The sequence below is a fragment of the Geotrypetes seraphini genome, chromosome 1 (assembly GCF_902459505.1).
Source record: "Geotrypetes seraphini chromosome 1, aGeoSer1.1, whole genome shotgun sequence".
NCBI lineage: Eukaryota > Metazoa > Chordata > Amphibia > Gymnophiona > Dermophiidae > Geotrypetes > Geotrypetes seraphini.
The window spans coordinates 311,995,847-312,023,201 of NC_047084.1; the positions used below are offsets into that span (position 1 = coordinate 311,995,847).

Consider the following 27,355-nt stretch of genomic DNA (forward strand, 5'->3'; position numbering starts at 1 on the left):
TGTGCTTTCATGCTCATTCTCCAGCCCTAAACATGCCCCATCCTAGAAAATAAAATTTTACTTTTTAGCGTGCAACTTGCCCTTTATAAGCTACAGTAAGCACATTAGTGCAAAACAAAACAAAAAAAACCCTGTGTGCCCATATTGGCAGCCACAGTTTAATAAGATTCAGAACAGCCCTTGTCTTTCCATTCAGAATCTGGGAGTTAAGCAAAATGTTGAACGGGTAAAACACAAAACTGCTTCTACAACTACAAATGCCCATCTGCCACAAATAAGGAACTGAACGAAACTTCTAAATTTAAAAAAAAAAAAAAATCATATTATCGATGCAGACCTCCCTTTGGTCTTTCCTGAGGCTCACAAGGACACAAACGAAAAGAACCTTACAAAAAAGCCAGAACGAACTCAATCAGCTAGGAAAAACTAAGGGAGGAGGGATTAGGATAGGGGGCGGACTTTGGAGTGGACGTCTCTCCAGGAAGCAACAGAGAGCATCATAACAGTACACACGCAGCAAGTGAAAGTGCAAGAGATTAGAAAGAAAGAAAGAATAGACCAACAGAAAGTGACTCGATATGGCCGGTAAGAGAATGCAAGAAACCATGACCTATAGAGCTAGTCCTCTCACTCCCCCTGCTCTTTTCTAAGGCTTGATGGTACGGTAGTCCTACTTAGGGCCTGCTTTATTGTGCAGTGGCTCCCTCCCCCTCCCCCAGGCTGAGGAAAGATCGCTTTATGCATCTGAGCTTCCCTCTGCTATTTGGTTTCACCTGGTTTTCCCTAGAAAAGAAGCTTGTGGTGGGGATTTGTTCCTTTGTTGTATCTATCTGTGCTTGCTTTGTGCCGCAGTTTCTAAAGCTGCAGGGCTGGAAGTTTCCTCAGTGTCTGAAATGTGCTGGGTCTTGTCTTTGTGTCATTCACATTGCTTTCAGTGTTGTTCAATAAATAGAGGAGGAGGAGGAGGACGTCTGCTCTGCCTCTGCAGATAATAATTTTACGGATTTCTCGTTTTGCTGTTCAAAAAAAAAATGGCTGAAGGGTCCTCATAGCATTATCCCTAAGTCAGATAGAGGTCCTTTCCCCTAAACTGACTCGTGTACAGACAGTTCTGCAGCAAGGCTTTGAAGGTTCTCTGTCACTTCACCTTATGTCTGTGTAAATTTAGATAGTGTACACATTGCTTAACCAAAACTTCCAAATTTATTTAAAATGTTTTTTATACCATTCTTGTGAGAAAAAATTGTTTTCTAACGTTTGTTGTGTCTAGAAATTTTCTTTTGCTTTCCTTCCTTTTCAGATTCTGTTTCTTGTTTCTTTTTGGGATGTATTTTATCTGTACCCTTCTCCAATTCCAATATCAGACTTTATTCCAGGCATACAGGGCAACAAGATGAAAGGAACTACTACCCCTGGTGGAATTCTGTGCAAAAGGTTTGAAAATTCTGCGCACCATATTTCAACATTCTGCAAAGTTTATTTCTAGTGTTTTGCGTAGAATTATCTTATCTTGAGGCCTGAAATTCCTTCCTGCCTTTTCCTCTCTCAGGTTCCAGTTCCCTCTCTCACTCCAACTGCAGTTCTTTCTCCCTCTAAATCCATACCCCTCTCTCACTTGTACCCTGAATCCCCTACTTGGCCCCCATAGTCTGACATCTCTCCCTCCCTCTCTCCACTGGCTAAGAATATCTTCCTTCCTTCCCACCCCGTTTCTGGTCTTGGTCACTCTCTTCCTCTCTCTACCATCCCCCATTCCTCCCTTGCAGGTCCAGCATCCATGTCCCCTCACCCCATTCACCACCTCTCTCACTTGCACTCTGAATCCCTTCCACACTCCCCATGGTCTGCCATCTCTCTCCCTCTTTCTACGATCAAGCATCTCTTCCTTCTCATCCCTACCTTGTGGCCTGGGTTTCCTTCTCATCCCCTTGCCCCTCTACTTACTAGTCCATCATCTATGTCCCCTCTCCTCCTCTCCCTGCAGGTTTAGTATCCATGCCACCCCCCCCACACACACACACACACTTGCAGTCCAGCATCTATGTCTCCTCCTCTACACTCCCCTTGCAGCCTAGGATACATGTCTTCTCCTTCCCTCCCACCCCCCACTTGCAGTTCAGGATCCATGTTCTCTCATCTTCCACCCCCCAGTCCTAGCATCAATGTTCCCTCCTTCCCCCCACCAATTGGGGTCCAACATCAATTCCTTCTCCCCTGTGCAAGTCTGGCCTCTCTCTGACTTCCACCCCCCCTCCCCCCCACACACACACCATGAGATCCGACATACCTGTGGGCCTCCCAGAGCAGCAGTAACAGCAGCAGCCGGCAGAGGCAGCGCTGTGAACAGGCTGCTCGTGGCTGACCTTGCAGGGGCCTTTCCTCTGCTGCAAAATCCATCTACAGGAAGTGAATGCTCCGGCAGGACCAGAGGGAAGGCTCTGGCAGGACCAGATGCAAGCTGCCTGTTCATAGCACTGCCTCTGCCGGCCAGCTGCAGCTACTACTGCTTCTTTGGCAGGCTGTAGGTATGTTAGAAACATAGAAAACGATGGCAGAAAAGGGCCACAGCCCATTAAGTCTGCCCACTCTAATGACCCACCCCCCTAACTTCTTTCCCCAAGAGATCCCACATGCCTAACCCATTTTCTCTTAAAATCTGGCACTCTGCTGGTCTCAATTACCTGCAGTGGAAGATCATTCCAATGATCAACCACCCTTTCGGTGAAGAAATACTTCCTGGTGTCGCCATGAAATTTCCCGCCCCTGATTTTCAGCGGATGCCCTCTTGTGGCCTTGGGTTCTTTAAGAAAAGTGATATCATCTTCCACCTCGATTCGGCCTGTGATGTATTTGAATGTCTCAATCATGTCTCCCCTCTCTCTACGTTCCTTGAGTGAGTATAGCTGCAATTTACTCAGCCTTTCCTCATACAGGAGATTCTTGAGTCCTGAGACCATCCTGGTGGCCATTCGCTGAACCGACTCAGCTCTCATCACATCTTTTTGGTAATGTGGCCTCCAGGATTGTACACAATATTCCAGATGAGGTCTCACCATGGATCTGTACAACGACATTATGACTTCAGGCTTTCGGCTGACGAAACTTCTACGGATACAACCCATCATTTGTCTAGCCTTGGATGAAGCTTTCTCCACTTGATTGGCAGTTTTCATGTCTTCACTAATGATCACTCCTAAGTATCGTTCTGCTGCAGTCCTAGCTAAGGTCTCACCATTTAGGGTGTAAGTTCTGCACGGATTTCTGCTGCCTAGGTGCATGACCTTACACTTTTTGGCATTGAAGCTTAGTTGCCAAGTCGAGGACCAATGTTCCAGAAAGAGTAGGTCCCGCGTCATACTGTCAGGCAATGTGCTTTTGCCTACTATGTTGCATAGTTTGGCGTCATCGGCGAATAATGTTATTTTACCTTGAAGCCCCTTGGATCTTAAGGCGGGGGGATCGGTCAGAGGGAGAGAGGCCAGGCCCGCGCAGAGGAGGAGGAGGGGACATGAGCAAGGGAAAAATGAAAAGTTTGTGCAGAGTTCTGCACAGCATGTGCAGATGTTCTTTTAGGCTTCGGCGGCTGGCGTCATGATTATTGCTGTTTTCCGGGTCTTGCTGCATCTGGGTAGGTAGAACTGATGCTTCAACCATCATGCTGTGCCACACGATAGCTGAAATGTCATCTTTTTTAAAATCTTTCATTCAAATATGCAAAGTTTCACCAGTCCAGACCCCAGCAAATATCTTTTCCAGGATGCTGTTAAAGTAACAAAACCCCAGGATGGACTTAAATTGATAAGTACTTTCTGATTAAAAAAAAAAAGACAAGCTGGCCTTGTCAATCTGGTCAATATCAAAATCTCAAAAATAACATCTGCAGAATTTTCATTCAACAAATCAGCTTCTAAAGAACTAATATACATCAAACTTGAAATTTTAAATGTGGGGCCCCCATTACTGAGTTCACTCCTCACCTACACTTATGATTTTTTTTCATTATTTTTGTTGTTGATTTAGTTGTTTTACATGTTTCTAAACCTTAGACATTGTGTACCACTTCCTTATCTTTATGGAGAGGATTTTCAGTCGTTAATTTTATTATTGACTAGTGTTTAAGCCCATTACATTAACGGGTGCTAGAATATATGTCTGTCTGTCTTTCTTTCTTACTTTCTGTGTCTCTCCCTGCCCCTGTCTCTCTCTTCCTTTCTTTCTGTCTTTCTCCCTCCCGTTGTCTGTCTGTCCTTCTTTCTTTCTGATTCTCTCTCTCTGGCACCCTGTCTATCTGTCTTTCTTTCTTTCTTTCTGTCTCTCTCCCTGCCTGCTGTCTTTCTTTCTGTCTGTCTTTCGTTCTAATGCGCTGCCTGCCTGCCTGTCTTTCTGTCTCTCCATGGCCCCCTTCTGTCTCCTCTCCCCAAAGCAAACCAAGATTGCTCCCAGGCCTCCTTTCCCTCTCCGTCCTCTCCACTTCCCTGTGCAGCAGCAGCATTTCCCTCCCACCCTTCCCTGTGCAGCAGCTGCATTTCCCCCCACCCCCACCCACACTACCCTGTGCAGCAGCAGCATTTCCCGGCCTTCCCTGTGCAGAAGCAGCATATCCCCCCACACACATACACTTCCCTGTGCAGAAGCAGCATTCCTTAGCAAAGCAGCAGATGAATCCAGAGACCAATGGGGATACCTCACATCTACCAGCAGGTGGAGATAGAGAAACTGATTAACAGGTGTACTTATTTGCTGGCACTCCTCTTGTCTCATCAGTATTCTCTATCTCCAAGCAGGTGGAAGTCGCTATTCAACTAGCTCCTGGATTCTGGCTGTGACTAGAACTTTATTGCCTCCTGTTGAGGTTTTCTCTTCAGTGAGACTGCCATTCTATTTCTCCTGTTGAGATTTTTCTCTTCAGTGAGATAGGGGTGTCTGGCTAGATGGTGCCGACTTTAGAGGTTACACTTGGGCCCCCCCCTTGTCCCTGCCTCACCCTCCCTCCAATGATAGAGGGTTTAATTTGGTCTCTAATTTTTTTCTTCTTTCCCTGATAAAAAAAAAAAAAAATGAAAGAGACCTACCTTATGCATGGGCCCTTCCTGTGGGGCTCGGCCGGTGTCTGCCGGCGTCTGCCAGCCCTGCTGACAAGGTTGTGAGTATTTCTTGTTGTGTATTTCAACGGTGGTTTATATTTCTTAGTGAGTTTTTGTTTTTACAATTATCTTGGAACTGCAGGGTTTGGTTGATGTCCTGAGTTCTGTGGGTTGTGAATTCTGTGGAACCTACGGCTGTGCAGTCGCGTGGTTCGCCACCTTGATTATTTATTTCTGACTCACTGCACTTGGGACAGTTCGCTCGTGTTTGAGATTTATTTTTCGCCTGGTGGGCTCCAACTTTTTTTCCTGTAATTTTTATAGGTATATCGGGTTGATGCGGTGCTTCTTATGAGAGAGACATGTATTTCTTTCCAGAGACTTGAGTGTGGGGTCTCGATCTCAGATTGGCGTTCCTCGCTTACCATGGCTAAGAGTATGAGATTCTGTTCAGATTCTAGCATCTATTTTGCTAACCCCTCTGGGAACCTCGGCTTGCTTTCCCTTCTAAGGCTCAACAGCCGCTTTTGTTCCGGTGGTTCTCGGTCGCTCTGGGCTCCTATTAGTTGCTATGCTTCGCCTACATAGCTTTGTATGAATTGGGGGCTCAGCAAGATTGTCTTTTCCTGGACTAGTTCATGACCACCGACCATTCAGGCCTGTCAGATTGGGGGGCTCGGTGGCTTCCATCCTCAGCTTCAGGAGTAGGGTCTTCAGAGGCGACTTAATACTGGTTCCTTCTTCTACTCTTGAGCATGGTCAAGCTTCCTTTCTGGAGCTTCAGACCATTCTTCCGGAATGCCGCGGAGGACCCTTTCAGTCAGTATTATGATGGGGGTAGTTCTCTGCAGCTGGGGCAGTAGGTGATGTACTCAGTTGCCAAGTACAGTAGTTGTTCTACTTCGATGGGTGGACCCTCATCTTTCTATTCTGTTGGCAGATCATTTCTCAGGTCAGGAAAAGAGTTTGGTTAGTCTTTCTCTCTGCGAAATCTGAGCATGGCCCATTTATTAGATGTTACAGTGTACAGCACGGTGTACGCTCTAGAAGTGTAGACGTTAATGATAGTGATATCTTCCATATCTTGGATGTTGGGAATTTTGGCTCAGGCGTTCCATTTTTTTGTGGAAGTGAGATCTCCTGGAACTTGACCTCATGGCCTCGTCTCACAATTCCATGCTTCCTAGCTTCTTAGGCGGGCACAGGAAGCGGGAGTTAAAGGGGGTAACAGTGTGGCCTCTTTCTCACCTCTGGTTTCTCTTTTTCAGTGGTTTCCCCTGGCTGATGAGAGCTTGGATTTGCCATCTCAAGCTTGCTTTCGGGGCACAGTATTTGTGCAATCTCTGGCTTGGTTGCGCCATCCTTGCTATGTGGATCTGATGAGCCTTTAGACAGCTGGACTAAGAAGTTCCTTTTATCTCCGGCTTTGCTCTCCTTGCTTGAGATCAACATGGATATTCATACTACTTTGGTATTATGACCTAACTTTTGAGCGAGGCTTCACTGGCGTGTGAGGGAATGAGAAGCAGGTTATTTCTTCTCTTATCCAGGCGCTACAGACGTCTTATCCTGTGGCTTCTGCTTCCTTTTGGAGGTTTGTCCTTTCTTGAATACTTCTCAACAGTTGCACCCTTCCTGAGTGCCTTTTTAGCACAGGTATATTGCCGAGGGCATAGCGTTCAATTCCCTTCAGCTTCATCTGCCATTCTTGGCTTGTGACAGGAACTAGGTATAGGGCCCTTCGATGACTTCTCAGCTTCCTGTAGTTCAGTTCCTAAACAGTAGGCGGAATATTCATGCGTCTCTTAGAAAGCCTGGTTTGGGGTAATTCATTCAAGTACTTCTTCTATGTTCCTGATAGCTTCATTTTAGCCTTGTCCTTTGGGACTCTAGGGAGCCGTGCGGTTGACCATGGGATTCCTTGTGGCCATGGCTTCAGTTTTGCAGTTGCGATGTTGCAGGCCTTATTCAACGGGGATTCCTATTCCTTATTTCCGTCATATGGGGGTCAGTTCGGATGGTACCACTATTTCTTTCTAGGGGGGTGTCATCCTTTCTTTTACATCATGCTCGCTTTTCCTTCCTTCTTCCTGGGAGGAGATAGTGGAGGCAGTACTTTTATTCACTGCATTTTTTGAAACGTATGTAGCGTTCTCCGCGAGCTCGGTTTCTTACAACTGTTAGTGATTTATATCTCCTTTTTGGGATTCTTCAAGGGACGCCTCAGGCGTATGGCGGCGTCCGATGCCTACCTCGCTCAATGGTCCAGGAGGACATTCTTTATACTTGCCTGCTGGCAGGGGAGCGGGTGGCGATTGAACTTCATGACCATTCCGCTGGGGCGATGGCTGCTTCGTGGGCTCGGCCCAGAGGTTGTGCCTTGGAGGTGATTTGTCTCAAGGTTAACTGGTCTTCCGAGAGTACCTTCTCTCCACGGCTCTGCATGGATGTGCGGGCACATGCGGTAGGGGTTTTTTGATGCTTCGGTCGTTGCGAAGGCGACATTTGCTCCCCACCCAGATTAAGGATTGCTTTGCTACATCCCATTGGTCTCTGGATTCATCTGCTGCTTTGCTAAGGAATGTAAAATTATGTCCTACCTGTTAATTTTCTTTCCTTTAGAAGTAGCAGATGAATCCAGAGCCCCACCCTTTCTGGTATTTGGTCGTCGGTTTTTTCGGGTGCGACTTTTAGTGATTGGGTGTTCTTAATGATGATATTCTGTATCATTGCTGGTTGCGATGTGTTCTGGGAAAGAAGTTTTTTACATGCTATACCTATTGATGGTTAAATGTGCTTGGGCAAGGAGCTATACTGATGAGACAAGAGGAGTGCCAGCAAATAAGTACACCTGTTAATCAGTTTCTCTATCTCCACCTGCTGGTAGATGTGAGGTATCCCCATTGGTCTCTGGATTCATCTGCTACTTCTAAAGGAAAGAAAATTAACAGGTAGGACATAATTTTACATTTCCCGCCACCCCCTTCCCAGCCGCTGCGTTTAAATTGAGAGAAAAGCTCTGCATCGCGCTACCGCTGGCTTCGGCGTCTTCTATCCACTGCGGCCAACCCTAGCGGAAACAGGAAGTAGTCAGAGAGGGCGGACCGCAGTGGACAGAAGACGGCAATGCCAGCGTTAGCGCGGTGCAGCGCTTTACTCAATTTAAATGTGAGTGAGCCGGCGAGAAGGAAGAGGCTTTGGCGGTGAGTGAGGGCGGGAGGGGGGAGTCGCCGGCTGTGCTGTGCTTTCCCGATTTGTCAGGCCGCCGCATACGCACTCTGACCAGGGACCTACGGATCACAGATCACGCAGGTCTGAGTGCGCATGCGCGGCTAGAGTTTTATTATATAGGATACCATTTAGTATTACTCATTGTATTCACAGCCACTCAGTACTGCGCAAAAAAGGAATATTTGCTTGTGTCAACTCTTTATTTCTTCATAACAACTGTATCAAAATGATGGTAATATGCAGAAATAATAAATATATTTTTGCTCAACTATGACAATTCCTTAAAACAGTCTTTAAGAAATATGATGATATCAAAACATTTACCAACCTGAAGATTCTAAATATTCATACATAATCCTTTTTCCATCTTCATCAAAGCACTTCTCATGATGTTGTTTCATTCAGGCCACTAGGCCTTGCATTTCTTTGTTATAATGTTTGCATTTTGCATGCCTACCTGCCTCAGTTCCACAAGTAGAGGTGTAGGGTCATGAAATAGTTAACTGTTGTTTAAAATATTGCTCTGGCCTACATAGCTGAAAACAGTGTATAATCTATTGACTGCATCTGCCTAAAATGTATGTCCCTACCTTACCACAATGTAAGCTGAATAGATAAGAGTTTGAGCCATGATGTACCCTGCCCTTCTGTACATTTAACTGTAAGAGTTAGATAGGTGTCCTGCTAGTGACCTGCTAGTGTGAGCTTAGAACCAATGAGTGTTAAGAAAAGTAACACGTGAAAAGCTTTTTCTAGAATTCAGTTGTATAGCCAGAAAAATGAATAAATATCTCTGTAACTTCCTGGTTTCGGCACTTCTGAGCCAGCTTGGAGCTCAGGGGTCCAGCATGCATGCTGTGAATAAAACTTGTACTTTCTTCACGCCTCTGACTTTGTGTGTCCAAGTGACCTTTCATTTGGCTTCCGAACAGGGACTTGAAGGTCTCTTGACCACTGGTTACTCGATTGGTCACTTGTTTCTGGTCCTACGGCTGATATGTCTGCTTAGCCGGCTGCCTTCCTTTTGGGGGGTTGGCAGACCTCTTCAACTGACTTATCTAGTCTCAGTTTAAAGTACAAGAATCTGTATCTGTATCTGTACCTGGAGTGGCCACTATCTGGTAAGTGGGGATTGATCATCCCTATCCTGTCTCTCGTCTCCTGCCTAGTAAGCCACGTGATCTGTCGCTGAAAAGTTGTGGGAAAGGGATTCTAGGAACTGTTATTTTCTGGTTGAGTAACTGAACTGAAATCTGTTGTGTTTTGTGTGTTTGAGAGTGTCTGAGACGTCCTTGAGGACGAAGCGAGTGTGGACCTGTTAGTACTGCGTTTCCCTAGTCCGGAGACGGGCGGGGCCAGGAATTCAGGGAAGTGTTTTTGTCCTCCATTGCACAATGGGGGGATGTCTGTCTACCTGTGGGGATCCCTTGATATGTTAGCTAATTTTAAAAAAGGAATTTGTCTTTGATTATACTTAACAAATCAACCCTTATTTGTCTGTGCCAGTTAGAATGGCCGATATTTGGTGTGGGCTGGCCCCCTCTGGCTCCCTGGAAGAGGACATAACTCGTCAGGTTTTTATGCATTCGTTTGCTGTCAGTTCCTCTTCCAGTCAGCCAATTTTTGCATTCCAATGGGAAAACCCTTCCACTGGACAAACCTCCTAAGTAACCTGGACCCGTCTACCCCAGGGCTTTAAAATTAGCCCCTCTCTATTCAGCACTGCCCTTGCTTCAGACCTTGCCAAATTCTTTCCTTCATCTGATTCCCAAGTCCTGCAGTATCCCGGGTTCTTTATGACTTCTGTCTGTTCAAATGTATCAGTGAAGTTTAAACTGTCAGTTGTTCACAGCATGAGAGGAGAGTACTTTTCCTTTTGTGCTGATAAGGGCCATGAAATGTGTAGCACTTCCAATGTGGTTTCTCCTGAAACAGATAAGTGGTTTTGCATTTGAAGTTTTTGGCTATGTTATAAAATGTATATGCATATTCAGAAATGCATATAAACGAAAAATATGATTTCTGGAACTTATATTCCATGCTAAAAAGAAGTTCTTTGTCCAAATTTAGTAGTTATTTGTCTAAATTTAAAAGTTCTGAAAAGGACTACATCTGTAATTTGATCTCTTTGATCTTTAAGCAACTCTCTCTCCTTTGTGAAATTCTGTAGGAAGGGGGAGTAAGTCTCTACTGAGACCCATGTTGATTGTAAAAAAAAAAAAAAAAATGAACAATGTTTAAACTTGTGAGTACAGTAAAACTTTGGTTTGGGAGCATAATTTGTTCCAGAAGTATGCTTGTATTCCAGGGCACTAGTGTACAAAAATATACATACTTGTATTGCAAGCCCTTGCTCGTTTGGAACAGTCACTGCATTCCTGCAGCGTCATATAGAGAGGAACCATTGGCTCAGTTGTGAAAATGTGATGTTTCTATACTGTATGTATGTGTATTGCAAGACGTTGCTGGTATAGCAAGTTAAAATTTAATCATTGCTTGTCTTATAGAACACTAGCAAACCAAGTTATTTGCAATCCAAAGTTTTACTGTATATTCCAATCTTTGTTTTGTATTTCTGTATATAAAAAATGTAAGTTTACTTATAACAATGTAATTTTTAGGAATGCTTTTGTATTGAAGTAAATATTTTTGCCAGTCAGCTGATAGTGAAGGGACTGCTGCTTTAGAGAGCGCTTGTGTCAGACTACCTTGCTTAGTGGGTGGATCCAGAACTGCATTTAGCTTAATTTTATAAGTCAGCTCTTTGGGGTAGGAACCTGATATAGAATAGGGATTGAGAACAATTCTTATGTGTTAGTACACATCTTAAGTTCAATTATTTTGTACCTTCTCTAATCTTTTGTAAACCACATAGCTCTTCACGGTATTGCGGTATATAAACTGTTATTATTATTATTTATCTGAGTCTTTCAGATAGTGGGTCTGCCTTTTAAATTTTCCTGTGGCCATATTTACATTGATTTCAAGTATGCCTTCCTCGTGTCACCTACCTTGGCTTTCAAATCTCCAAGGGTACCAGGTCCCTTCCTACACCGAGGTCTAGGCTGTCTGTAGTCTCCCTGTCCCTGATAACTGCAAGGCTCTGAGCACCTTTCTCAGTATTGCAGGATACTGTCCCATCTGGATCACTGATTTCTCTACTATTGCTCGTCCTCTGTATGATTCCACCAAAGGCGCTGACTCAGCCCCTTTTGTCTGGACCCAACTTCAGGAGCGGTCTTTTCGCTGCCTCCAAAATCTTCTGACTCAGGCCCCTGCCTTCTGGCCCTTCTGCCCAAGAAGTTGAGCTTTATGCCCTCACTTTTGCCCTGCGCCACTCTGCCTCTCAGTCTTGCAATATATATATACTGACTCCAAATATGCTTTCCTTAACTTGCATTCCCATAGGGCCATCTGGAAACATCAAGGTTTCATTATAGCCTCCGGCCGCCTGATCCATCATGCTCCCCTCATTCTTGACCTTCTTGAGGCCGTACAACTACCCTCAAGTGTTTCTGTTATGCTCTGCCATGCTTACAGACGCGTGATGGACCTTGTCTCTCGTGGCAATGCCCTTGCCGACCACACAGCCCGAGCTGCCAGTCTCTGCCCCCTCTTTCGGCTCCTCTGTATACAATCATTCCTTTTCTGGATTCCCTTACACCCCAGTACGCTTCTCAGGAACAGACTTGGGCATGCATTATTTTGGGCCAGTCTGTCCTGAAAGAGGGGTGGATACAAAATGCGCCAATTCAAGTGCCAATCCAGACCCACACACTGATACTTCAAACGCAAGCACAACACCCTCATAGTTATTCCTCAACACCTGGCCCTCACGATTGTCAAAAGATGCCATGATCTGGCACACTCTGGAGAACCCGCTATGAAAATTGACTCTCAAGAGACATTTCTTTATCAATCACCTTGATCAGCTAGTCCGGAATATGGTCCGACAGTGTGTTGTCGGTTCTAGAATAAAATTCCCAATCAGATGACTGCCACCTCTTGGATACCAACCTATTGGAACATATCCGATGCAGGTTCTGTCTGTAGATTTTACCCACATGCCCATTTCCCGTTCCCTCAGTCACTTCCTAGTCTTCACAGACACCCTGACTAGATGGGTCAAAGCCTTCCTTACTTGCACTGAACGCGCCAGAGACGTAACCAAACACCTCCTGAATAATTCCGTGCCTTGATCTCCTTGTCTTTATAGGCAGTGACAATGGCCCTGCTTTCATTGCCGATGTTGTCCAACAAATTGCTCAGGCCCTCCAAATTGAATAGAAATTATATGCTGCTTACCATCCTGAGAGCTCTGGTCAGGTCGAAAGAATAAACAGAACTCTTAAGACCCTTCTCACAAAATGAATTGAAGAAACTAATCTGTCCTGGCCTGTCCTGCTGCCTTCTGTTCTTTTTCAGATTAGATGCATCCCATCTAAGCCCCATTTGAGCTCATGTCCGGCCGGCCACCACCCATTGTGAACCCAGATCCTGGTTCCTTTGCTACTCTGGGATCAGATATCCTCCAGAGTCAGGTCCAGTCTTTAGCTAAAGCCCTTTAAGAGCTCCACAAATGGGTCCTGGAAAGGGCCCCACTATCGATAGCTACACAAGTCCATGGGTATGTCCCTGTAAATACAGTATGGCTAAAATTTGGAAGTCAGATCCCCTGAAACTTAGGTGGATAGGTCCTTTTACTGTAATAATTTCTTCTCTTACAGTTGTCAAGGTGTCCGGACATGAAACTTGGTTCCACTACAACACGGATCTTCAGCTGAAGCTTTCTAAGACCTCAAAAGTTCTGAATATTTACCACTGTACTTAGCAGGTGTTCTGAATATAATTCTTTATAAGTGTTTGAGTTTAATTGACTGCCTGTGGTTCACACTGCCTTTAGCAAGTGTCTTAAGTATAACTGTTTGAAGTTTTCTAAGTTGTGCCTGAAAGAAAAATGAGCTTCCTATGTTAGTATATATAGATATGATATTTGTGTTGCCCTCACTTATGTTTCTTTCTTCTGTATTTTGTACTTAACAAGTGCAGCCCCTTTGCCTGATGTTTGTTTGCATGAAGGAGTTAAGTACAGAAAGTGTCAAACATTTGAGGGTATTTTCTGTTTCCAACCTACTGGTGATGAAGTTTAAAAGTGGGCAGAAATCTGCATTGATGATGTTGAGGGTCCACTTATCAACTAGACTCTTATTGTAGACCCCACTCGCCCGGTGTCTTTGTATTGTGATACATGTGTGCTATTTGATGTTTCTCAAGGTCATGGTACTACCCCTAATTCAGTTTTGTGTGGCTCCCTAGATTGACAGCGTTATTATACCAAATGTGCTAAGTATATAGGTCTGTATAACCTGATGCCTTTAAGAACTGCCCCTATGAGGAAACCTTCACTAATGGTGGAGCCTGTCCTTTATGAGAAAGAATACCCCGTCTGCCTCCCTTACTATAGGTCCTAGCTCCGGCCCCTTGTGTACTACAGGCTACTGTAATCCCATGGTTTTCACTATCACTGACCCATATAACTGGAATGCCAATGTCCAAGTCCAGAAGGCCAGAGACTGCATGGCATTGTATATTGATGGTAAAAGGTGAGACCCAGGTACTGATGTATATGTCCGAATTGTATCCCACTCATGTGCTCCTGTCTATCACTCTGTGGTGTTTCCCCAGTTTTATGAAATTATGAAAGTAGATACTAATATCCTGTAATCACTAGAAATCTGTTTATATAGTTTGCTGAAACTATAGGTCAGACTCTTAATGTTAGCAATTATTTTGTATGAGGAGGGACTGGTATGGGAGAACAGTGGCTATGGGAGGCAATGCAGCTGGACATGTTAAACCTGACTTCACAGACCCTCACTTTTACGTCAGGTCCACGACCTTCACGATGGGCCTTGTGAACCTCCATTGTTGCTTCCCACTGTCTTCAGCCCTTCAGACACTGCTTAATGGAACTTCCTATGAATTATGGTCAGCTCCTGATAGTTGATATTGGCTCTGTGATCCGTTTGCCTACTCTTGGTTGCCTGCTTAATGGACTGGTACATGTGTGCTTTGCATGATCCGTCCCAGCTTCTTCCTGTTACCGCTGGCCGATGGTGAACACCTGGGAGCCCCTGTATTCAACACCAGAGGTCGCCAAAAGCGGTCTACTTCCACCAATTCCCTTAAAATAGGTGAATGGGGTGATGACTGGCCTGCAGAACGGATCATTGCTGCTTATGGACCTGCCACATGGACCGAGGATGACACCTGGGGCTATCGGACCCCAATCTATATGCTGAACTGCATTATTTGTCTATAAGCTGTACTTGAACTGATAACCAATGAGACCTCCCGAGCTTTGAGTACCATTGGCAGAGCGAATGCTAAAATGTGCACTGCTATTTATCAGAATCGTCTAGCTTTGGACTATTTACTAGCTGCTGTGCCTGTGATAAATTCAACCTCTCCAACTGCTGCCTTGAACTTGAGTAAAGTGATTGAGAACGATGTGGATCGTATCACCAAACTGGCTCATGTTCCTGACCAGACCTGGCGTGACCTTACTGCAGACTGGATCTCTGGTACCTTCAGCTCCTGGTTGCCCTCTGGTTCAGCATTGAAGATCATCTTGCTGGTTGCTGCCCTGTCTTCTCTGCTCCTTTGCTGCCTGCCCTGTATGGTCCCCATAGCCATAAAGCTGCTCCACTGAACTATGGACTCTGTTGTCAAACGTTCCACTGCTGCATTGGCCCTCTCCCAGTATCGTCCCTTACCCACTGGGGACCCCGACTTTCCTGACCCCTAACTTTATTTTGTCAGGCTTGGCTCCTTAGGTACGCCAGCCTGAAAGGGGGGAATGTAGGGTCATGAAATAGTTAACTGTTGTTTAAAATATTGCTCTGGCCTACATAGCTGAAAACAGTGTATAATCTATTGACTGCATCTGCCTAAAATGTATGTCCCTACCTTACCACATTGTAAGCTGAATAGATAAGAGTTTGAGCCATGATGTACCCTGCTCTTCTGTACATTTAACTGTAAGAGTTAGATAGGTGTCCTGCTAGTGACCTGCTAGTGTGAGCTTAGAACCAATGAGTGTTAAGAAAAGTAACACGTGAAAAGCTTTTTCTAGAATTCAGTTGTATAGCCAGAAAAATGAATAAATATCTCTGTAACTTCCTGGTTTCGGCACTTCTGAGCCAGCTTGGAGCTCAGGGGTCCAGCATGCATGCTGTGAATAAAACTTGTACTTTCTTCACGCCTCTGACTTTGTGTGTCCAAGTGACCTTTCAGAGGAACTTCATTAAAATATTCCCAAACTGGGTCTCTTTTATGACCTACTGCCATTATAGGTTTTCTGCTCCAAACAGAATAAAATTATAAATCTCAGGCTATACACAGACAGATCCCAAGACTTGTGGAGAATTCTATTCAAAAGGTTTCACTTTCATTTTCCCTGCTGGCCTCTCCCTCCTCACACTTAGCTTCTTGTGCAGATATACTGTATAAACTAGCACTTAAGAGGTAAAGGGTTGATTCTGCCTACATTAATTTTAAAGGAAATTGAGGATGATATGAAGTTTGAAACCATATCTCTATGATCATCAGTAATTGCATATTTTGACAAATGTAATGGGATTTATTTGGGACTTCTGAAATGGGTTCTACAACAACTGGTACAAAATGCAGCAGCATGCGTTATCAATGGAGTATGGTGCTATGAACATATTATGCCTACTTTGATTTCACTTCATTGGTTGCCAGAATTGTGGAGGATAAAATTTGGTAATGATATATAAGGCTTTGAATAGATATTTACCTACGTCTATATAAGTGTTACAAATTTGTCATGCAATTTGAGATCTGAAGAACAGATTTGAGATCTGAAGAACAGACATGGTTTCACACAGATATCTAATCAGATTAGATAAAAATCAATGATTTTTATAAAAATCAAATTTTTTAAAATTTAAATGTTTTTTTAAAATAAAATGCTTTTTGAGGAAAAATCTATCTAATGGTAGTTTTCTGTTTAAGATACATTATAGTCTAAAAGTTAATCATCATGAAATAAGGACTAGTTTATAATTATGTACCATGACGCTATATATTCATGTACTGTTTAAATTTTTTAGGTAAATGAATTCCTTTAATCCATTCATAATATCACAAGGCACTTTTTTTTAATCTAGAAGATATTGTCACAGATACTTGGTTTTGCATGTCTTAAAACTGTGAATTTGTGTCTGCAGAGATAACATGATGCTTCATCGTGGCAAAAATTTTTTTTTATAGAATATACAGAGTTGAAAAAAAGACCTTAGCTCTATCGTTCCCTTGCAAATTGTAGTACACAGAATCAACCCCTTAAATTTTAAGTGCTGCACAAGGAGCTAAATGTGAGACAGGAGGGAGGGAAGCTCAAGAAAGAGAGGTCATAGGATGACGTAAAGAGGTGATAGGCTTGGGAGTAATCTAAGGAAATACTTTTTACAGAAAAGGTGATAGATGTGTGGAATAGTCTCCTGGTAGAGGTAGTAGAGTTAAAGACTGTGTCTGAATTCAAGAAAGCATGGAACAGGTACATTGAATCTTTTAGGGAGAGGAAGAGATAGTGGATTCTGCAGATAGGGAAACTGGATGGGCCATTTGGGCTTTAATTGCCATAATGTTTCTGTGTTTCAGAAAGATCGGAGACCTACTTTATTATCAAGGCAATTCCTGCCAGTAGTCTTTATTTTTCTATATTTTTTTTACTCAGGATGACCGTATAAATTCCACTTTGGCCTTTAGGAGGCATTCTCATGACCTCTACATAAACACTCACTCTCCTCCACTGGAGAACAAGGTTCTCCTCCACTGGAGATCAACACTTAGCCTTATTTCCATATGCAAATCCTTGGGGGAGGGGGGAGAGATATATGTAGGGGCTTGCTGTACCATGGACTAGGGGGGTTCTTCCTTTTAATTATTCACAGCCTGGATGACACCAATACTATCCTCTACTCTGCTTTCCGTGTCATCCTATTCCCAGCTAATGATTAAAATGAAAGTCTAACAAAAGTCCTGATAGGATTTTCTATTCCCCCTTAGCACTAGTACATTATTCATACAAAAGGGCTACTGGTGTTTCTCCCACAGTGCCCACTACCTGCTAACAATGTATTCAAGTTACAGTCCTGTCAAGACTTACTCATGACTTGCAGAACTGGGCTTTTTCCCAGGAGCTTCTTAATAACTCCAGGCAGGGTCCTTTCTTTCCTCTGGGCTCGGGCTCCAGCAAGCCTTTTCCTCTTTGCCCCTCTCTTCTAGCTCACCGTCTTTTATACTGTGGAAGAGAAGATTCTGGGGCAACTCTATCCCGGACCAACCCAAGGTTTCTCTTTGGGGACCTCCCCTCCTGGAAGGTTCCATCTCCAACCCATGATTTCCCATGCTTCCCAGAATGCTACAGAATCAGTCCTTAAGACCTAAGTCTCCTGGGAACTGTAGTTCCCTTTAAGGAAAGCCTGACCTTCCCTGGTCGTTCTCTTTAGATGAAGGCTCCAGAGCTCCCTGCAATGGCCTCAGGGCATATAGCACCTCTATGCCAGCTGGCTCTAGGCTTAGAGCTCCCTCCAGTGGCTTCTGCCCTATATGATAGACCCTCTTCTTCTCAATATATGTGCAGGAGCTTGTGCGTATTGGGTTATGGGTTTGTATTAGAGATATGTGATAGAAATTTTCTTTGGGAATTGAGGGGTTTGTATATTTGCAAAGATGTTGGTTGGTATATTGAGTGATGTGTATTTGTATGCTTGGGTATGGATTTGAACTCAAACATGAAATTGCTGACCTGCTGTTAGTGATTTGTAACCTGTTGCTAAAATCATCTGTAGTATCTGAAAATTGGAGAGTAGCCAATGTTACACCGATTTTTAAAAAGGACTCTAGGGGAGATCTGGGAAATTACAGAGCGGTAAGCATGACTTCAGTGCTTGGCAAAATGGTGGAAACAATTATTTAAAAAAATTAGCACATAGGCAAACATGATTTAATGAGACGGAGTCAGCATGGGTTCAACCAAGGGAGATCTTACCTCACCAATTTGCTTGATAACTTTGAAGGTGTGAATAAACATGTGGATAAAGGAGAGCCGGTTGATGTAGTGTATCTAGAGTTTCAGAAAGCTTTTGATAAAGTTCCTCGTGAGAGGCTCCTGAGAAAATTAAATAGTCATGGGATAGGTGGTAAAGTTCAGTTGTGGATTAGGAATTGGTTATCGAATAGAAAACAGAGGGTAGAGTTAAATGGTAATTTTTCTCAATGGAGGAGAGTAAAAGTAAAGTGCCGCAGGGGTCTGTACCGGGACCGGTGCTATTTAACTTATTTATAAATGATCTGGAAGTTGGAACGACGAGTGAGGTGATTAAATTTGCAGATGACATTAAACTATTCAAAGTTGTTAAAATGCATGCGGATTTTGAAAAATTGCAGGCAGACCTTAGGAAATTGGAAGATTGGGCGTCCAAGTGGCAAATGAAATTAAATGTGGACAAATGCAAAATGATGCACATTGGGAAGAATAACACGAATCATAGTTACCGGATGCTAGGGTCTACCTTAGGGGTTAGTGCCCCAAAAAAGGATCTGGGTGTCATCGTAGACAATACGATGAAACCTTCCTCTCAATGTGTGGCGGCGGACAAAAAAAAGAAACAGGATGTTAGGAATTATTAAAAAAGGATTGTTAACAAGACTAAGAATGTTATAATGCCCCTGTGATGCTCCATGGTGTGACCTCATCTGGAGTATTGCGTTCAATTCTGGTCTCTTTATCTCAAGAAAAGATATAGCGGCATTAGAAAAGGTTCAAAGAGTGACCAATATGTAAAGGGTATATATTAAATGGAAAATGGATAAAGGGGATGGAACTCCTCTCATATGAGGAAAGACTAAAAAGGTTAGAGCTCTTCAGCTTGGAAAAGAGACAGTTAAGGGGAATTATAATTGAAGTCTACAAAATCCTGAGTGGTGTAGAGTGGTACAAGTTGATGAATTTTTCACTTCGTCAAAAATTACAAAGACTAGGGAACACTCAATGAAGTTACACTCGATGAAGTTACAGGGAAATACTGTTAAAACCAATAGGAGGAAATATTTTTTTCACTCAGAGAATAGTTAAGCACTGGAATGCATTGCCAGAGGTTGTGGTAAGAGCAGAGAGCATAGCTGGTTTTAAGAAAGGTTTGGACATTTTCCTGGAGGAAAAGTCCATAGTCTGTTATTGAGAAAGACATGGGGGAAACCTCTGCTTGCCCTGGATCAGTAGCATGGAATATTGCTATTCCTTGGGTTTTGGTCAGGTACTAGGGACCTGGATTAGCCACTGTGAGAATAGGCTACTGGGCTTGATGGACCCAGTAAGGCTATTCTTATGTTCTTAACTCTTTCTTTTGTAAAACTCATAGAGCTTTACGGTCCTGTGGTATAGAATCCGATTGTTATGTTATGTTCAGATCATGCTGAATTTAATTCAGTCCTATCAAGTGCATGGCCCTTGACTTGGTATCGTCCACAGATGTAAATTAATTCTCTTGGCCATCATTTATCTCGTGATTGAAAACAATGAATAGTGCTGAACATAGAATCGACTGTCGTGGAACTCCACTTAAAACACTCTCCTAGATTCTCAATGACTCAGTGATATCTACTCCTTCAGTAAATGTTTCCAGTAAATGTGTACTGTTTGCTCCCAGCTAACAGAGTGGAGATCATATTTCCTGGTTTGATTATTAGTTTGACACTGACTGATCCTTGTTCTGAGTCAGAGCTATAGAGTTTTCTGGAAGAGGGCACAGTTCAAGGTATCTTGAAGAGAGAGATAAATTATACCTTAAGCTATTTTTCCAGTCTTGGCTAAAGAAATTTGTTAATTAGTAACTACCTATATATCATAATATCGCTCTTTTTAACTCTTTTTTTTTTTTAACTATTGATGAATTAAATAGTGCTCAGACCACAACCTTTAGTGTTAAAGTGCAACAAACCACACAACACTGGCTGCCATCAGACCATCATAGCACTATTAAAGTCCGTGCCACCAACTATAAATCTCAACCTCTTTCAATTAGAATGACTTATCTTTTTATGGTGGTTAATTCACAACAGATGGTCACGTAACAGGCAGCTTGGAGTTATAAAGTGCTCATGTGCCTTTATAAAAACTTCTGGAAGCCAAGAAACACAAGTCCTCCCTTCGATTTGTTAACAGATAACACCAGATTGGTATGCAGCATGTATGTTTTACATATATAATACAAACATAATCTATGACTGCCCACATTGGTGAAAGGGTGTGCCTACTTTTACTCTGCAGTGAAAGTATGTTCCAAGTGAAAGTATGTTTCTGCTTTCAGTTTGAAAATTATACCAGGAAATTGCTAACACACATTTGTACATACTACTGTAACTTATAAATAAAATTTTTAGAGATAAAATCTGGACATACTTTTGAAAGATCAAACGTATGCATGTAGCTCCAAATTTCACCCCACCTATACAATCAGAAACGCTGCCCGTTGCAGGAAATGGAAACACACATGTGTTGTTAGCAGTATATGTGGTGCCATGTCATGTCAGCAGTTTTATAAAAGCTAATTTCTGTGACTAAGGCACTATTTTACCCATGGATGTAGATTTGGAAATTGCCCTCTGTGCTGTAGGTATAATGAATCACAAATCAACCAATCACAGGGTTTTGTCCTGCTTATTTTCTGTGTATCTAGTAATATATGGCAATAAACTTGATTTAGATAGCTTATCAATAATTGGAGGTCATAATTATTTAGATGAATCCTATTGGGTGAAATCTAAACATGGCACAACTGGGCAATTCTGTGTAGCAAACAAAAGTTAAAAAAAATTCTGCTATATTTTATATTGTGTTATTTGGGCAAATAAAATATGCAATCAGCATCTTTCAATACTAATTTAAAATACAACACAGAAAATATATATTGCTTAACAATACATTTTTATTTTATTTTTTTTAAATTCCCCCATTGCAAGACCTTGCCTCACCTAGGTTTAACCCCCTTCTCCTGTGCCCCCTCCCTTTCTTCCTTTCCAAACACAACCTCCTCCTCAGTCGGTTCTCTCCCTCCCAAGTTCTCTGTTCCTTCTCAGTTCAACATTTTTCCAAGCTTCCTTAATCCACCCATAGTTCATTATCTCCCCTTCATCCTCTCTGGCCTCTTTCCTGGATGACCAATATCCCACTTTATTTTCCTAAACTCTCTCCCTCCAGGTGGTATGCATCCCCTTTCTTTTCCTTTCCCTACCCTACATCCCCACCCAACACCCCTTCCCACTCCCCACCTCATTCAGCACCTCCTGTCCTGTGTCCAGTATCTCCCTCCTCTTCACTGCTCCCATTGGTATTGTCCTACCTCATTCCCGATGTGGGCCAAAGTTTCAAGCAGCACTGGCATTTGGCTATTAAACCCAGGCCGATGCTCAAGTACTGCCATTTCCTTTCCCTCTCCAATGCAGCAGTTCCTGTTGGGAGCAAGTCAGGACATGGCAGAGTTTGAGTGCAGGCCTATGTTTTAATAGATCCCTGCTGGCAGTATGTTTGCTTGAAACTTTGGCTTGGCTTCAAGAAGAGGTAGGGCAATGGCAGTGGGGGGTAGAGACAAGGATGGAGATACTGGACATGGAATGGGGGAGGCAGGATAGGGAAGGTGGAGAGGAGATGCTGCTCTCCTGCCAGCCTGCGAAAGCTGCCTTCCTAGTCTGCCAAGCAGTAGATCCACATCCCCATCAATCCCTGTCTCTTTTTCCTCTCTTGGGTTTCTGTTCCCACCCCAGCTCTCCCTTCTCTCTTCCCATCTTTCACTCTCTCTCTATTGCTCCAGCCCTATCACTCTTTCTTACATTCAACCGTCTTAGTTTTGTCCCACTTTAGCTCAAGGCCCCCCCCCCCCCCAATTCTCTTTTTCTCTCTGTTCCTCCCAGGCTCAAAATAACCCAAACCCTTCTAAAAAATCAGATTGCCTCTTTAAATTTACAGAAATCAGTTTACTTCAGTGACTTACTTAAGGTCACATTTAACACTTATTCTTAAAGTGGAGGGACTAGACATGACCCTCCCTAGTACAAATACAAAGCATTATTTTTGGAATGGGCATTATTTTTTGTTTGATTATGATATTATATTTAAGGATTATTTGGATATTTTAGTGTGGACTGACTCATTCCAAATACAAAGCATTCCAATTGCCAATATCCCCATTATTGCTAAACTGTTAGCAACATTAGCAACTTTCACGTTTTCTAGATAAATGTGATTATTTGCTGTAAATTACATGTATTTTCTGTGGTGCTCAGGTGCACTCACTTATGCTGCTATTGACCTGATATAAGAGAATGCGCCTAATATTGTGTGTGCATCTTTGGGCCTAAGTCAAGATTCTCTGACAGCATCTGTGCAAACATTGGTGGTAGGGTGGAGTTAGTTCCAGGGAATCATGGGAGTGAGGACTATATTTTTGTGACCACAGGCCTCATTAATTGCTTCTGGGATTCAACAAAGGCAATAAATTCATTATTCATGCAGAGTAGTAATGAGTTGCTTTGCATGCTTCACAGCTCATTATTATTTAATGTGTATTATGGTAGAGAAGCCTGTATTATGTTTCATTGTTGGGAGGTGTAATATTGCAAATTAACATACACTAACTGGTAAATTGTGCACAGCAGCTTAGTAAATTGGGTCCACAATTCTGTATTTGAGGAAATGGAGGGTAGAGTGATTTGCTGAAATTCAGGTTATTGGGTTGGCAGTAGCAGTAAGTGATTCTGTGCACCCGAAATCTGTTGCAGCCGTTTTTTTATGTGCTCACTCACAACTTAGGTCTTTCAAGTTGTGTGACTTTTGTAATGCTTTCCTCACAGAAGGGAGGAAAAGGTATTTTCATGGTGAAGAGTCCCTGCGATAGTCATCCCACATTACCTTTAAACTTGAAGCAAGAAAATCTCTTTAGGAGTGAGTTTGGCATACGCAGATCATTTCAGTAATAAACTGCTCGAACCAACAAGAACAACATTCATTGACAGAGTAATTTGGTTGATTGATTATTCTGCTAGAATCATGGGATGCCACTGGTTCTGTAGTCTACCTGTGTATCAGTGTCAAAGGCAGTAAAATGAGGTGAGCCACAAGGGCCAGAATGCAACCAATATTTTTCCCATCTCAGCATCATCTGTTGGAGAGCTTAAGGGTCGAGCCAGAGATTGGCTCCTCCAACCAAAAGTGTTCTGCTACCTTGGATCGGTGTATTTCTGTTTTGATCTTCCTCTATTTATGATAATGAACTATGTGTGATTTTAATTGCAGGGCAACTTGAAACGGATAGTAAACAGGATTTGAACACCAAAGGTACAGTTTATGCATTACTTTTGATGGCTAGTCAAAATGGCTAATTGAAAATAAATGCTATTCTCACACATTGGCATGCAGTCTGTGACTGTATCCTTTATGCTGCTGTCATGAGAGAGTAGAAAGAAATTGCAAAACAACCTGTGGCTTGGGAAAACAATCAGCTGATGAAAAAGATATTGTGAGCTGCCACCTGAGTCTTGTGATGTCATATTCCATCTTTAGAATCAGAAAATGAGAGAGCGATGCCCATTACAAATACAAAATAATTAAATTCTACTTCAGTCACTGTTTGACACAATAATACCGTATATAGGATAAGAGATCGTCGTATATAATATTAACTACAGTAATCAACACAACCTTCTTATCGTTTATAGTTATTCAAAAACCTATAGAATATATATAATCGTTGAAACCTCCAAGGTGAACACCCTTCCATGAGAGTGTACTAAATATTACAATTAAGGTGTCCCAAATGTGCAAAACTTCTTTTTAACCTTGAGATGGAACAGCATTGGTCCTCCCTACTTTCATTTTTGCTATGTCCAAGTTCTAACCATGGCTGCCACATCCACACTGAAGGCCAGATTCTACAAAGCAGCTTCCGTTAAAGGTAGACACCGGTAATTTAGGCCAGAGTTTTAAAGTCCTACATTACTGGTGCATTTCTTTGATGGAGAATCATGCGTAATGGTGTCTAAGGTCATTTCCGGCCCAAATCACGCATACTTTGACCTTAGGTGTCAGTAGGTGCTTCCATAGACGTGATTACAGTGGTCTTTTTTTTTAGTTGCCTATAGACACCTATATTTTTAACAACGTTTTAATTAGTTTTTAATCAGCACAATCAATAGTGCATCAATTAAACCAATTAAGTTATGTAGTGCTAGGGTGCCTACCATTGCCTAACTTATGGCGCAGTTTGCAGAATCTGGCCCTGAGTTTCTTAGACCATTACTTTTCGGGGGTTGGGGATACACCACTGAATAAAGAAAAGGCTATGGAGATGGATGGAGTTATTATATGAGAGTCCAGAAGTGGATCTTGTTAGTTGCTAATGGATCAGCCCAAAGAGTTTTGGAGGAGAGATCTCAGATAGGTTGCTAATGTATTCAAGTCAGCTGGAATTCGTGGCCATCGATACCAGTACCACTGCCCTCACAAGGACTGAAGGTACCTTTATAAGAGACCACAAGGAAAGACCAGATATTATAGGCTGTAGAAAGTAATAGCAGACTGCGACAGCATCCTGCCAAGGCAACCATATTCTAATCATTGATCCTCCAATAATTTATAAGCTTTATGGAGATGGTGGAGGATTCCAAAACAATGGCCAATCAGGGACTTCCTTAGACTCCTCCCTAGGAAGTCCATGATTGGCTGAGGTGCCCCGGCCCCTCCAAAGGGAGGAGCCTGAGGCGCCTTAGCCAATCAGTGCCTTAGGCCTCTCCCCATGCATCAGATGATGCGCCGGGGTAAGGCCTAAGACCACTATTGGGGCAGCGGCTGGCCAGAAAGCAGGAGCAGGAGGATTTTCCTCCTGCTCCCGAAGATTTTAAGCGGCATAGGAGCAGGAGGAGGGTCTGGGCACCCCTCCTGCTCCTGAAGATGTTCGAAGCCTCCAAGGAGCAGGAAGGACCGGGCACCCCTCCTGCTCCCAACAATTGTAAAGGTACCAGGGTGGGTGGGCTGGACCCGACCGCCTGGGCCTACCAAGGGTGGGCCGGGGGTGGGTGGGAGGCTTAGGAGCAGGAGGGACTGAGCACCCCTCCTGCTCCCAACTTTGGTGTTGGGTGGGCCGTGCTGTGTCAGGTGTGGGCTGTGCCTGGAGGGGGTGAGAGTGCCGTGCTGCGCTGCTGCTTCTTTTTTTCTTTTTGTCTTTTTATGTCTTTTTAATGCTGATGGCAGGAGGGAGTTCGCATCCCTCCTACTTTTTTCTCCGGGGGTGGGGTGGGGGGGCAGAGCAGGGCAGGCAGGAGAGATCGGGGCCTGGGGGGGTGTCGGGCAGATCTCTCTTGCCTGCTCCTGGACTCTCCTGCTCTCTGCTGCCGTTCCCCGCAGTGCAGGCTTTAAAACCACGGGCTTGCACTGCAGGGAAGGCGATAGAGAGCAGGAGAGTCCGGGAGCAGGCAAGAGAGATCTTGGGAGAGCAGGGCAGGCAGGAGAGATCGGGGCCTGGGGGAGGGTGTCGGGCAAATCTTTCTTGCCTGCTCCTGGACTCTCTTGCCATTCCCCGCAGTGCAGGCCCGCTTTAAAACCACGGGCTTCCACTGCAGGGAAGGTGGCAGAGAGCAGGAGAGTCCGGGAGCAGGCAAGAGAGATTTGGGCTGGGCTGAGCCCTGATGGCAGTGACAGGAGGCTGCTTCTCCTGTCAGGGTGTGCACATGAGCGGGGATCGCTCTGGTCGTGGGTAGGGGGCGTGTTAATGATCATCCCCATTTGCATGCAGGCCTTTACTGAATTGGTCGGCCGGCATGCAAACGGAAATGGATCGCACACAGTTTGGAGGTTTAGTGAATCTTGGTCTATGTGACTTGCCCAGGGTTTGAACTTACAACCTTAGGGTGTTGAGGCTGTAGTTCTAACTACTACACCACATTCTCCTTATAGAATGCGCCTATCAAGTTGTATGTGTAACTTCTAATTAATGCCAATTAGCATCAATTAATAGGTGTTAATTTGCAATTATCAGCACTGATAGGCTTGTTAAACAATTAAGTTGTGCGCACAAATTGTCTGTGTGCACTGATTCGCGCACATAACTTAAGGGACCATATACAGAATTTGGGGGTAATTGTATACATTCCACAGTTACTAGGGATAGATGAAGGATTATTAGTTTCAGTGCAGCCAATTTTGATATCTTCAAGCACATAAAACTAGAAAGCACATACACAGCCACATGCCCACTATATTCCAGAAGAAAGCCATTTGGAGGAGTGGGTGGTAGACCATGGTTAGATTGGTAGAGTAGAGGATGTGGTTGGAGAAATGTGTGAGAGGAACGGTGATGATTTTATTGTATTTGATATGAATACGTATAGGTAATATTTTATTTTACTGATCTGGGTGATACAGGCAATATATCAGTAAAATTGTATAAAAGTAAATTGGGTAACAAGTGCCAATATTCTACAAATGGCCTACTCAGAAATATTTGATTGCTTAACTGTAGAATTCTGCATCCTATCTGAAGTCTTTTTAGGTGTCTCGTTTGTTACAGACTTAACCAATCTTGACCACTGTGTGACTGACATTCTTGGCAGGATGCTGTCGCAGTCTGCTATTACTTTCTACAGCCTATAATATCTGGTCTTTCCTTGTGGTCTCTCATAAAGGTACCTTCAGTCCTTGTGAGGGCAGTGGTACTGGTATCTTATGCATGATCTAGAATTTATTGGGCAGAGCTCATGTATGAAAACATATAAACAATAATTGAAAGTTAGATGTAGTAAATGTAATTATCCCAGGACAAGCAGGCAGCATATTCTTAACACATGGGTGACGTCACCGACGGAGCCCCGGTACGGACACTTTTTACTAGAAAGTTCTAGTTGGCCGCACCGCGCATGCACGAATGCCTTTCCGCCCGACGGAGGACTGCATGGTCCCC

At 43.5% G+C, this 27,355-nt stretch overlaps 1 protein-coding gene across 2 annotated transcripts in view; it reads left to right on the forward strand.

The window, feature by feature from the left end:
* Positions 1 to 432: 432 nt before the first annotated feature.
* CASP6 (caspase 6) overlaps positions 433 to 27,355 on the forward strand; it is an 82,349-nt gene continuing 55,426 nt past the window's right edge. Inside the window, exons 1-2 of one of the 2 annotated variants that reach the window (XM_033956128.1) lie at positions 433 to 585; positions 23,698 to 23,739. In XM_033956128.1, the coding sequence (XP_033812019.1) occupies positions 579 to 585; positions 23,698 to 23,739 (49 nt within the window). In that variant the 5' untranslated portion in view covers positions 433 to 578. The remainder of the gene's footprint in view (positions 586 to 23,697; positions 23,740 to 27,355) is intronic. The other variant, XM_033956137.1, reaches the window with a different exon arrangement.